At 39.3% G+C, this 12,870-nt stretch overlaps 1 protein-coding gene across 1 annotated transcript in view; it reads left to right on the top strand.

The window, feature by feature from the left end:
• LOC106585079 (5-hydroxytryptamine receptor 7) overlaps window positions 1-12,870 on the top strand; it is a 35,063-nt gene continuing 22,193 nt past the window's right edge. The window contains exon 1 of the mRNA XM_014170866.2: window positions 1-1,082. Coding sequence (XP_014026341.1) covers window positions 616-1,082 — 467 coding nt within the window. The 5' untranslated portion in view covers window positions 1-615. The remainder of the gene's footprint in view (window positions 1,083-12,870) is intronic.

The following is a 12,870-nucleotide window of genomic DNA, read 5'->3' as shown; positions in this document are numbered from 1 at the left end:
TTTTTTGATTAAATCCTTTTTCCCTGCTGAAAAAAAATCGAACAATATATCATAATAGCATGCATCAAGTCCTATAGCCTTAAGTACATGAGTAATAAAATGTTTGATACGATTCAATTACCTTGCATGGACTTATATGTTTGTGAACACATTTTCGTGTTTGAGCGTTCGCAGATGGATCTAAACCGCTCGTGGGAGCATGTATATCTGTCAGCGAATTAGCCTACCCTAAACCACACTGGGAAACAAGCGCGTTGTGAAATCAACCTAAAAATAGCATAACATGCAACGTTTTTTATGACGTTTTAGTGATTTTTCTGGGAAGATTTCTTTGAAGATAGCTCGATGCTGGCCATACAATTCATCATTGTTTTTCGCCTCTTCTTGCGCATTTGGAGAGGCGCGGATCACTCTTTTGGGAAGGTGAAACGCTCTGACTGTGCATGGCTTTAAGGTTTGGGCTTATGTTTCTCACTACTGGCTGTCTTGTTACAAAGGAAAACAATAAACTACTGGACCCAAGATCACAGACGTAGCCTACTGATCAAGAATGCGCTTAATTGGAGTACACTGGCGAGGTGTCCCTTGCATCACCGCCGGGATCACGTTTTCGTAATGTTCAATACTTCGGGCGTCGATCCCACTTCCAATAAGAGAGAGGATGTTTCCGAAGTTATCAATGGCACTCTGGAGCTTTTCTATAACGTCCTGGTCACAGCTGGTCCAACAGCCATGTGGAACGATACGTGCGGGGAGACACTACTTGATTTCGGCAGTGGAGAGAAGATAATAATCGGAGTGATGTTGGCAATCATCACAGCGGTCACTGTGATGGGAAACACATTGGTTGTCATAGCGGTTTGCGTGGTGAAAAAATTAAGACAACCGTCAAACTATCTTCTTGTGTCGCTGGCTGTGGCAGACCTCTCCGTGGCCATAGTTGTCATGCCCTTTGTTATAGTGACAGACCTAACTGGGGGCAAGTGGCTTTTTGGGGAGGTGTTTTGCAACATCTTCATTGGTATGGATGTAATGTGCTGCACAGCCTCCATCATGACCCTGTGCGTGATCAGTGTTGACAGGTGAGTTAGTTAAACTTACCAGTGAAATCAAATGTACAACAAGGATGTATCTAATGTAGGCTATTCACCTGAGCTATTCGGTGACATTAGTCAAAACATTTATAGCGCCAAATGACACACATTAGCGGGATGATAATTGGTTTGCTTGAGGTTGATGTCCAGCATAAAACACATGAGCCAACATTAACACTTTTTGATAAATAGGCTATAGTCTAATTATGGATTCATAGCCCCTTGAGATTGGATCTAACTATTTGTAAGGGTTGTTGATCGTTAGACTTTGGTTGGTCGCTACCCACTGTGCACAGGCTAAGGCACATAATTATATTTAATAACGTCTATTCCACGTTGGTTTAACGTAATTTATTTGAAATGACGTGTAAACAACGTTAATTCAACAAGTGTGTGCCCAGTGGGTAGCTCTTACATGCCCAATGTAAAATGTGAAAGTTTATTTCGGTCATTGCAAAGAACGTGTCACTGTGACTACTTTGATTTTCTTGTGACGTTAGGCTACTGTCTAGGGACATTAGTGCAAGCTAACGTGTTGCGAGCTAGGTTACTGTTGTAAATTGCAATGTGTCAATGTTATTGCATCTGTCCCTACTCCAACGTAATTAATAAAATATGAATGCTTAAAATTCATGAATTTGCGAGTCGCGCCAATGACACGATTACGCGCCAGTGGGTTTCAGTAAAATACTGGAAAAACGAATGCATTTCAGGTGTTTGGTTCCTGAGGGATGTCTTCTGTGCGGTCAAGTGCTCTTCCCCCAAAAAAATCAATAAGCAGACTGCGATGAATGTATAGTAAGCCTCATTTAAATTTGGTTATCCTCTTGCACCAGAACATGGATACAATCATGCATAGCCTAATTACACATGCTGGTTAATGTATTGTGTATTCTATGAATTGTATGCAGTGTTTGTGTTAATTCTCCACATACGACATATGGGCTATATTATAGTCCTCCTAAACATAGTGCAATATGGGCCTATATTTCACATGAATGCATTTTAAAATTAATACAAATTCATGCGACGTTTGATGTCGTGTCATATCCCACTTGGCGCTCCACGTCATTTCAATATGGAAATGTGGGAAGTATTTGGTTTAGACGTTGATCAATGAGATTTCAACCTTGATTCACCAACTCGCTTAAAAAACCTTCTCACAATAGCACATTGGCAGTTGTCAGTGTCAAATATCAAAGCTAAGCAGGGCTGGGCTTGGTTAAAAGCCTGGATGGGAGACGAAATGGATACCTCCAGTAGGAGGTTTGCCCAGATCCGACATTGTTTAAAAAGGTACAAATTCGACATATTTTATACAAGGTTTGTCTGTGTTGTCAATTGGTTACCATGATGACATAATCCTGTGGTTAAAATGTCACCCTCAAAACAAACATTTTTCACGTAGATTCCACTCAGCAATATATTGACAAATTACTTTGAAACAACGTTGATTCGACCAGTTTGTGCCCAGTGGGATGTGACTCACTGTTCAATTGAGCAAACTGGACCTACCCATTGCCAAACCCCACTGCTTTCAAAGGGCAAATAAACACATGCTCTCTGCCAGTTACACTGATCCCTGATATTAATATGTAGATAAAAAGCACCGAAATGGGCATCAGTTCAGCAAGCATACTCAGAGTACACACAATGCTCACAGGGATTTACACAGCAGTGATGCTTTTTCATTTGCCAAAATTATGAATGCAAACAAACCACATTATTTCCTCAATGTATCTTTTCTTGCATCCATCCACACATATTTCTCCCGATGAAGACTGATTCCCTGATTAAATCTACATTGAAAATATTGAAAATAATGATATTATATAATAAATTATTCCCCATCCCCTCTCAACCCCTCCTTTTCCTTCTTCTCCTCCTCCTCCCTTCCCACCCCTCTTTAAGAACTATCACTGTCTGCCTGGGGAGGGAAAGAAGAGAAGCCTGCTAGTGGGAATCATTGCTCACTGTGATTGACTGGTTCTAGATTGCCCTTATAGTACTGTTGATTGTTCAGAGAGGAGACAGATTGGAAGCACTCCACTGTTCCCCAATAATAATCCACTATAAAATAAATTCAAGTGATCAAATCGGTTTGCTCCCCTTCACTCAGAAGCCACAATTAAGACTAATAGCGCTTACAATGGTCAGATGATCCTTCTCCCTTCTTGCTCATAATGCCTTATTAGTACAATATATTACACAAATAAATTATTCATGGTGCCAGCAGTGCTATCACAAAACATAATGATTCTGTATGCCGGAAGAGCTAATGCTATTAAAGGAGGAACAGGAACACTGAGATATGAGCATTTCTTAATCTTTAGTATTGTTATGGCCATCCCTTCCTGATGCCCAAATGGTATGGAGGATACATATGACATATGATGACATATCCCACCGGGCACACTACATCATTTTAAAGTGGATAATTGGGTAATATTTGGTTGAGATGTTGATCAATGAGATTACAACCATATTCACAGACTGAAAAAAAAAAAGCCAAAAGTTAGTTGAATTTACAATGTGTTATCACTATGCTTTCATCCATCTAAAAGCACAACCACATTCTAATGGAAAAACAATGTTACATTTTTGGTTTAGTTGTCACCCAAATGTCTATCACTGCACTTTTAACAATTTAAAAGCACCGAAAAGTTAAAATGGGAATACAATGTCAGATATTTTGTTTATTTATACAACAGATGAATGTGTAATCACTGTTCTTCATCTAATAGCATAACCAAATTACCTGGATTGCAGTTGAGATTACAATAAAAGTACATGGTTCAAGTGCTCAATGCCGTTTGAGATTCTGAAGCTCGCATCCACTACAAGACCATGGTGCTTGCCTACGGAGCTGTGAGGGGAACGGCACCTCCGTACCTTCAGGCTCTGATCAGGCCCTACACCCAAACAAGGGCACTGCGTTCATCCACCTCTGGCCTGCTCGCCTCCCTACCTCTGAGGAAGCACAGTTCCCGCTCAGCCCAGTCAAAACTGTTCGCTGCTCTGGCACCCCAATGGTGGAACAAGCTCCCTCACGACGCCAGGACAGCGGAGTCAATCACCACCTTCCGGAGACACCTGAAACCCCACCTCTTTAAGGAATACCTAGGATAGGGTAAAGTAATACTTCTAACCCCCCCCCGTAAAGTGGTTGTTCCACTGGATATCATAAGGTGAATCCACCAATTTGTAAGTCGCTCTGGATAAGAGCGTCTGCTAAATGACTTAAATGTAAATGTAAATGAGCAGATTATTACAGCAATTGTGAAGATCTCCACAGATCTCCAATCACATATGCATGCTATGTTGAAAATGCACACTTTATATGATAACATAATAACTTTAATAGCTCTCCCGAGTGGTGCAGCGGTCTAAGGCACTGCATTGCAGTGCTTGAGGCATCACTACAGACCCGGGTGTGACCGGGAGACCCAAGAGGCGAAGCACAATTGGCCCAGCGTTGTCCGGGTTAGGGAAGGGTTTGGCCGGCCGGGATGCTCTAGCGACTCCTTGTGGTGGGCCAGGCGCCTGCAAGCTGACTTCGGTCGCCAGTTGTATGATGTTTCCTCCAACACATTGGGTCCGGCTGGGTCACAGGTTAAGCAAGTAGCGTGTCAAAAAGCAGTGCGTGTTGGCAGGGTTGTGTTTTGGAGGACACATGGCTCTCGACCTTCGCCTCTCCTGAGTCCATACGGGAGTTGTATTGATGGGGCAAGACTGTAACTACCAATTGGATATCACGAAATCGGGGAGAAAAGTGGTAAAAAAATTAATAAATTAAATAATAATTAAAAAAATAATACATTTATAGTTACAGTTGCAGTAAACACTATGCTTGAAAATATGGAGAGTGGTACTCAGTAATGTGTTGTATTGGATTTACCCCAAACATAACACTTTGTATTTATGACAAAATGTGAATTGCTTTGCCACATTTCTTGCATTATTACTTTAGTGCCTTGTTGCAAACAGGATGCATGTTTTGGAATATTTTTATTCTGTACAGGCTTCCTTCATTTCACTCTGTCAATTAGGTTAGTATTGTGGGGTAACTACAATGTGGTTGATCCATCTCCCAAGTGGCGCTGTGGTCTCAGGCACTGCATCTCAGTGATAGAGGCGTCACTACAGACACCCTGGTTTGAATCCAGGCTGTATCACTACCGGCCATGATTGGGAGTCCCATAGGGCGGTGCACAATTGGCCCAGTGTTGTCTGGGTTTGGACGGTGTAGGCCATCAATATAAATAAGAATTTGTTCTTAACTGACTTGCCTAGTTAAATAAAGGTTACATACCAATAGGTGGCCTTCTTTGTGGAAACCTTCCTGGTCTTTGTGTTTGAAATTCACTGCTCGACTGAGGGACGTTACAGATAATTGTAGGTGTGGGGTACAGAGATGAGGTAATCATTCAAAAATCATGTTCCACACTATTTCTGCACACAGTGAGTCTATGCAACTTATTATGTTACTTGTTAAGCAAATTAATTTGTAAAAATGTAGAAAAACATAATTCCACTTTGACATGGGGTATTGTGTGTAGGCCAGTGACAAAAAAAGCTAAATTCAATCCATTTAAATTCAAGCTGTAACACAACAAAATGTGGAAAGTGAATATTTCATGTCTATGGCAAAAGATGGTTGGAGAACATATCTGAATTGTGCAGTGAGTGACATTGATGGCTCAGAGAGACAGAAACTGCGGTATATGGCCAGTAGTTTATCACCCTCCAGTGAACTCATCTGCCTTTCTATAGCACGTCACTCATGGATCCTCTCACAACAAAGTCTTCTGCTGTCCCTCATGCAGGTGGTTCTATGGGTTTACATTTTCAAAACAACAGGTTGTTGTTGTAAATAAGAATTTGTTCTTCATTGACTTTCCGGGTAAATAAAAGGTCATTGTAAAAAAAAATACAAATATCTTATATCTTATATCCCTGTCTTCCTGTTTACAGAATGACTCCAATGTTTTATTTGCACAGGAAGGGCAAGATCCATTCATCTAACCATTCAGCCATCAATTCCCTCCTTTCTCGCATATATATATCGCGTTTGAGGACAGCAGCACTGAGAGCAAAGTCAACATGACCTCACCCCTCATTGGGCATTGCTGGCAAATTTGGCCTTCCTTATTTGATGACAGACAGACCAGGGCCAACACAATTGGCCCCAGTCAGAGAGGAAGAGGCGAAGGGAGAGAGATAACTGGGCCCAAAATCTTATCCATCAAGTGGCGTTTCTTTTTCATTTACCAAGTGATTTAATAGAAATGTCGTAATGCTTAGGTTGTTACGAGTGTACTGATAAATAGGGCACGTGACAACCCGGGATCTTTAAGAAAAAACACTTTGGCTGCGTTTCAAACTCATAAAAGACACCTTCCTCCACTTACCCTCGCTTTTTTTCTGTTGGGGGAATCCCCGCGGCCATCTTTGTCGTTGGTCGAAATGATTAACAAAGAAAGGGAAGTGGGCAATGTAAGCCCCTCAGTCCTCGTTTTTGATCGGGTTTGCGAGTGTAGAATTATGTTCACTCCGGGCCTGAAAAATTCAATTCCCCATAATTGTACATCCACTAAGAAAAGTCCGCCAAAACCTAAAAACCAACATTAATATGGAGAAGTCAACATGCAAGTTTAAGTAAAAACTAATGTAAACAAGTTAGAAATTGTGATGACGGCTCAAACACATAACACAATCATAAAAGTAATGATGTTTTTGTTTGGTTAGCTTTTGGAAACGTTAACTTGCGCACATAACTTTCCCTGACATCACACTTAACCGTTGTAATTTTAGATTTACCAGATATAGTAGGATGGCTAACATTAGATGCCTGCGGATGCGTTGTCCTCTAGCCAAGATATAAAATGAAATCATAATTGACTGTAGCGCATATAAGGCACACACAACAGTTCCATGATGACTGAAAACACAACCGTGGGATGAACGAGTGTCACATTTCTGGGAAAGAGCGGTCCAATTCATTCTCCCCTCGCTCCTTGCCCTGCAAGTAAAAATAAAATAAAAATTGTCAACTCGTCAGACGTCATGAAACGTCATCAGAAGTGTCCACTTAATGTGAGGACTGAGGGGAGAGGGTTTGTCTTTTAAGTGTTTGGAATGCAACCTTTTATATCGGAGTTGTGACTGTTGTTCACACGCGGATCTGTCTTCATTGGCTAGAATGGTGCCACCTGATCTTGCCTTCTCCCGATCGCCTTCCATTATTTTCATTGTTAGAGCGGCTACTTGAGTATCTGGTCAATTTCATAGATAATCTGTGCCTCCATAGAGATCATATTAATCTAAATGTTCAGAATGGTTACCTGGAGGAAAAAAGGACGCGGGTCATGCTTTTTCAATTTCAGTCAATATGAGGGTTTAGTTTAAAATAAATCTAGTCCAGAGGGGGATCATGTAATTTGTAGTTGATGAAATGTCATTATTTCTCAGTTCTTTAGAATGAGTTGCTTATTAGGCTCTATACATTGACGTGTGCTCGATGCTGCCCCTCATCTCTGAATCTCAGATGGGCGCGCAATATCAAGTGTGCCTATAGGCTATTTAATGTGGTCTCAATCAAACGATCCATGCGCGATAGGCTACGAAGTGCATGCTCGGAGAAGAATAGAGCAAAGTTCATATTTATATTTCTAAAATAGCTGCTGGGATGGTTTAAATAAAACTAGGCTGCATTACACACTGCAATGGATATTCCAACTCTTGCTGATCAAAAACTTTTTTTGTGTGCAGCTTAACCAATGGCTGTTCTGTGTAGGGCTACGGTGGCAGTTCAGGAGGAGAGTCAAAGGTTTCTTCCGAAAATACATTTTGATTAGGCCTAGTCTATGCGCGCGGATAAGCCTATAGTCTATGTTCTGTTCAGTTTGAGAAGGAGAGCGCGAAGATGAGGAGGACCGGAGGTCAACTTTGATAGCTGGCCACGACTATAATAGATTTGATTAAAAACAATATGTTTCTTGCCCATTATGTATTTATCACAGTTATTGACCTCACAATAAGCCAGATTCGAGTAATTTACATTGTGGTGCTGAAACTTGAAGCAGCAGCCGCGGCACAATCAATCGGAAATGGACAGCTCATGGTGCATATAAATATATATAAATATATATAAAGTAATCTATAACATCGCTTTGGTCCGTGATTCTTTATGCGAGAAACAAGCTGTAAAATACCCGAACAAGACGTGACTCCGTGGTATAATGAGGATATCATTGTTTAGTTTCTTTGACATTCAGAGGCTGACTTTGCTTTGGGAAGTAATCTAATTCTGTCACTATCAATTGATTAAGCTATTCACTTTCTGTACAATAGATGTTTAAACCCAGACAGCTTTTAGGGAAACACTTGTGACCTTCTCTCATTGGGTTAAGCCACGAAAGACGAGTAGCCAGCAGGTAAAGCTTACAATTTTCTGTGTCGGTAGGCCTATTATGTCTGACGTGGAAAGGTAGGCATAACTTTTGAAATTACCCCGCTTCAATTCCTAATGACGTCTCAGATTGAATTATTTGCAAACAGGCACAGTTTCGTTGCAAACAAGACACGTATTTGGCATTTCTACGAATAGGATTAGATCAACACATAGGCCTATCTCTCTGTCCATTCTTAGCCTGTAATTTCTGTAGTTTGTGGTGTATAAAAACAATATTCTGCTAATATGTAAAATTACACAGAATTGCTTCACATATTTATAAAAGGCAATTTTTTCTCGGACACGCAAAGACGATAATAGATTTATGCAATGCTTTTGCTATAAAGGAGATATTTTCACCCCTACTCTTGTCCACCGTGGTCTGCGAACCCACAACCTTGCAAGTTCCTGCATTGCCATGTCGTTTTTACAGGTCAAAGAACAGTTTCTAAAACTGTATATGTAATACTGGTCTGTCTAAGAAGTAAGGGTAACATTATACTTTACATGTTCTCTGCTATCCACTTTGTTTCAACTATTATTTTGGGTGTAGGGGAGGCTCACTTGTTTTTTTTTCAAGTGTTCATGGAGGGTTTAGGTAAAATATATTTTGCTGAAGGGAGGGCCAGCCATTTTCATTTCAGAAAGGTTTGATTTTCTCCATGTAATGCTTATTATAACATTCACTCCCTTATATGATACAATATCAGTACTTGTTGCATTTACAACTTGTCTAAGTCCTATCATCAGCTGATTTCAGCCATTGTATAGCTGTGAATTGACTTCATTGTTTGAATGGATTGTTGGCATACTGTAGATGCTGTAAAGAGGTCAGTTGAACTCGACCAAAGCAACGGAATTGCCATGGAAATGTGTGGGGGAAATGGCTGTGGGGGAAAGATACTGAATCTCCTCATTGCCCCCAGAAAATTAGCCTAAGTTTTGGCTATTGTTTAAATGTGTATTTCACACTATGTTGAGGTACAACTCTGAGTGTAAGGCTTGTATGGAAGTCAACCCCAACACATGCTAATGTCATTGTCACCAATCAACTGCATGACAGTTAAAAATTATGTTGACTGCCACCACCGATTTCTGTATTCTAGCTATGCTAACCAGTTTATACGAATGGGAGTTAGCACTTTGTTGAATGTGCGCCAATCTGGTCAATGGAACGGTCTGTGTTTGAAAAATGTATGGAATCATTCCTCTAAAACTGGCTGGCTAGCTAGCTAACAAACACATTGCAGATACATTCATTATTTTACACAATATCTTATCACAGCACTGGCTAACCATGTTTGACCAACTCCCTGCCCAAAATGGCTGACCTTTAGACCATCATAAGAAGGTTCATGTCCATTCTAGTATTCTAATTCCTAATTCTATGGTTGTCTCAGTCCCTCCCTAAACGAAAAATAGCGTGATCGTGACTGCTGTAAGCGTGATCGTGACTGGTGTTTATCCGGGACCATTGTGTGATTTAAAATGTCCTTGTAATTAAGGGTCTGATCTGAACAGCTCATCCATTGCTTATGCTCACCGGACCCAGGGACAAAAATATCTTATGCGAGGCAAAGAATGTCTAAAATGATAAGATGGACAATTGGATCTGTCAACTACTTGAGACAAATAAGACGTGTGTGCACAAAACAATCCTTGAGCAAGGGAAGACCTTTCCAGATCTTAGGCTCATGCTGCAATTTACTTCTTGGATGGGAAATTAACAATAAAGTCTTAACTGATTTAGCGCCCCAGCTCAATAAAGCAATTTTATAAAGAAATAAAGTAATCTTGAGATAATCTTCTGGGATTTTAGTATTATTGTCAAACTGTATATTTAGAGGTATTGACTGTATCTGCACACCAGTGGAGGCTGGAGGGAGGAGCTATAGGAGGACAGGCTCATTGAAATGGCTGGAATGGTATAAATGGAACGGGATCGAACACATCAAATGTATGGAAACCACATTTGACTCCCTTCCATTAATTCCATTCCAGCGATTACTATGAGCCAATCCTCCTCTGCTGCACACTTTTCAGTCATATCCTTGAAAGCCATACAATTATTTTCTCTTCAGTGTAGCACACTCATTTAGAAAACTACTGTGCAGTTGTAAAAATATGTTATAGGCCTATACAATTGATATCTGTGGAAAATAGAATGAAAGAGATTCAGATTGAACTTGTCAGTTGTAAAAAATGGTTGGCCTGATAATGCTGTGTTTGACATGCCTTTCAAGATTCCCAGCAAGGTCACGTGATAAAGCTGTCCCTGTACCTCACAGGGAATATTACACCTATAAAGGTCTATTCTGTTTAGTCAAACACTCTGCGTCCTGGCTATATAGGCCAGTGGTTCGAAACTGTTTAAACATGTTAAACAAAAATAAATGGAGGAACGTATTCAATAAAGATCAAGCGTAATATTGTAAAAATAAAGCAAACTGGAGGAATATGGGGAAAAATTCACAATTTATAAAAATCTTCAACATACAAATGCTACCCAAAATGATTTACTGAAATGTGTTACCCATGATTCATCAAACAATGTTTTGAAAGAGGAAGCAAAGCGTTTGTTTTCATTTCAGTCTCCTCCATCTCCACTTGCCAAAGTTAATGTGATTTTCTTTCCTATTAATAATGTAAAATGAACAGGTCTACAGAAAGACTCAAGTGTAGGCCAAATTACAGAGGAGGAACTTCTTGATGCAATTAAAGCCTTTAAGTCCGGGAAAACTCCAGGGCTGGATGGCATACCAGTGGAGGTATACCAAACCTTTTTTGATGTACTCAGAGGAGTTTCAGATACTCAACAAGAAGGTCTGACTTCATTATTACTGAAACAAGACCTAAGTGGTAAATATAAAGATACAGTCCATTTAAAAAATGGAGGTCCCTTACACTTCAGTGTTGTGATGCAGAAATTCTAGCAAAGTGCATAGCGCATATAATTAAAAAGCTATTGTTTGATATTATTCTTCCTAATCAGAGAGGTTTTTTACATGGACGATACATTGGAGATAATATATGACAAGTACTGGAAACAATAGAACACTATGAAAAATCTGGGAAACCAGGCCTGGTATTCATAGCTGACTTTGAAAAGGCTTTTGATAAAGTACGACTGGAATTTATATATAAATGCCTGGAATATTTCAATTTTGGAGAATCTCTTGTACAATGGATTAAAGTTATGTATAGTAACCCAAGGTGTAAATTAGTAAATAATGGCTACTTCTGAAAGTATTAAACTGTCAAGAGGAGTGAAGCAAGGTTGTCCACTATTAGCATATCAATTTATTATAACCATCGAAATTGTAGCTATTAAAATTAGATCCAACAATAATATCAAGGTCTAGGGCTTAACAACAAAGGTGTCATTGTACGCGGATGATTCATGTTCTTTTCAAACCACTATTTGGATCCCTCCACAGCCTTATAGATAAACTAGATACGTTTTCTAACCTCTCTGGATTACAACCAAATGATAAGTGTACTATATTACATATTGGATTAAAAAAATACAACTTTTACATTACCGTGTAGTTTACCAATAAAATGGTCTGACGGTGAAGTGGACATACATACAGTGGAAAGGAAAATACCTGTCTATTTGTGGAAAAATCACCCTGATTTTAACTCTTTAGTCATATCCCAGTTTACCTATTTGCTTATGGCCTTGCCTACACCTAGCAACTTTAAATTAAATGAGCACAAAATGTTCCATTTTATTTGGAACAGCAAGTAAATTTTGCCCTCCAAAAGGAAATTTCTAAGTGCAGAAATTATTAAATATTAAAGCATAAAACCTCACACTAAAGGTTTCAGTCATACAAAAATTATACTTAAATCCGAACTGGTTCTCCAGCAGAAAAGTAAGCATGTCTAACCCCATGTTCAAGAATGACCATTTTCGCATTATTGAGATTACAACCTCTCACTTTCGATTATTTGAAAATGAAATAATTTCCAACATATCGCTATTTTTAAAACAAGCCATAGGAAGTTGGTTGCAATTTCAGTTTAATCCACCAGAAAAGACCAATCAAATATTACAAAAAATATTATGGTTAAACTCAAATATACTAACTGATTTAAAAAAAATAAACATTTTGGATAAAAAGGTATAATCTTTGTAAATGATATCATATATAGGACTGATGGTTTGTGGAAAAATCACCCTGATTTAACTCTTTAGTCATATCCCAGTTTAGCTATTTTGCTAATGGGCTTGTGACTTTAAATTATATGGGCAAATAATATTAAATTTTATTCGGAACAGCAAGTTAAATTTGCCCTCTAAAATTAAATTTCTAAGGG

Source organism: Salmo salar, chromosome ssa24 (genome assembly GCF_905237065.1).
Source record: "Salmo salar chromosome ssa24, Ssal_v3.1, whole genome shotgun sequence".
NCBI lineage: Eukaryota > Metazoa > Chordata > Actinopteri > Salmoniformes > Salmonidae > Salmo > Salmo salar.
Note: the sequence above shows the minus strand (reverse complement) of the source record. Positions and strands in the feature narration are given on the sequence as shown.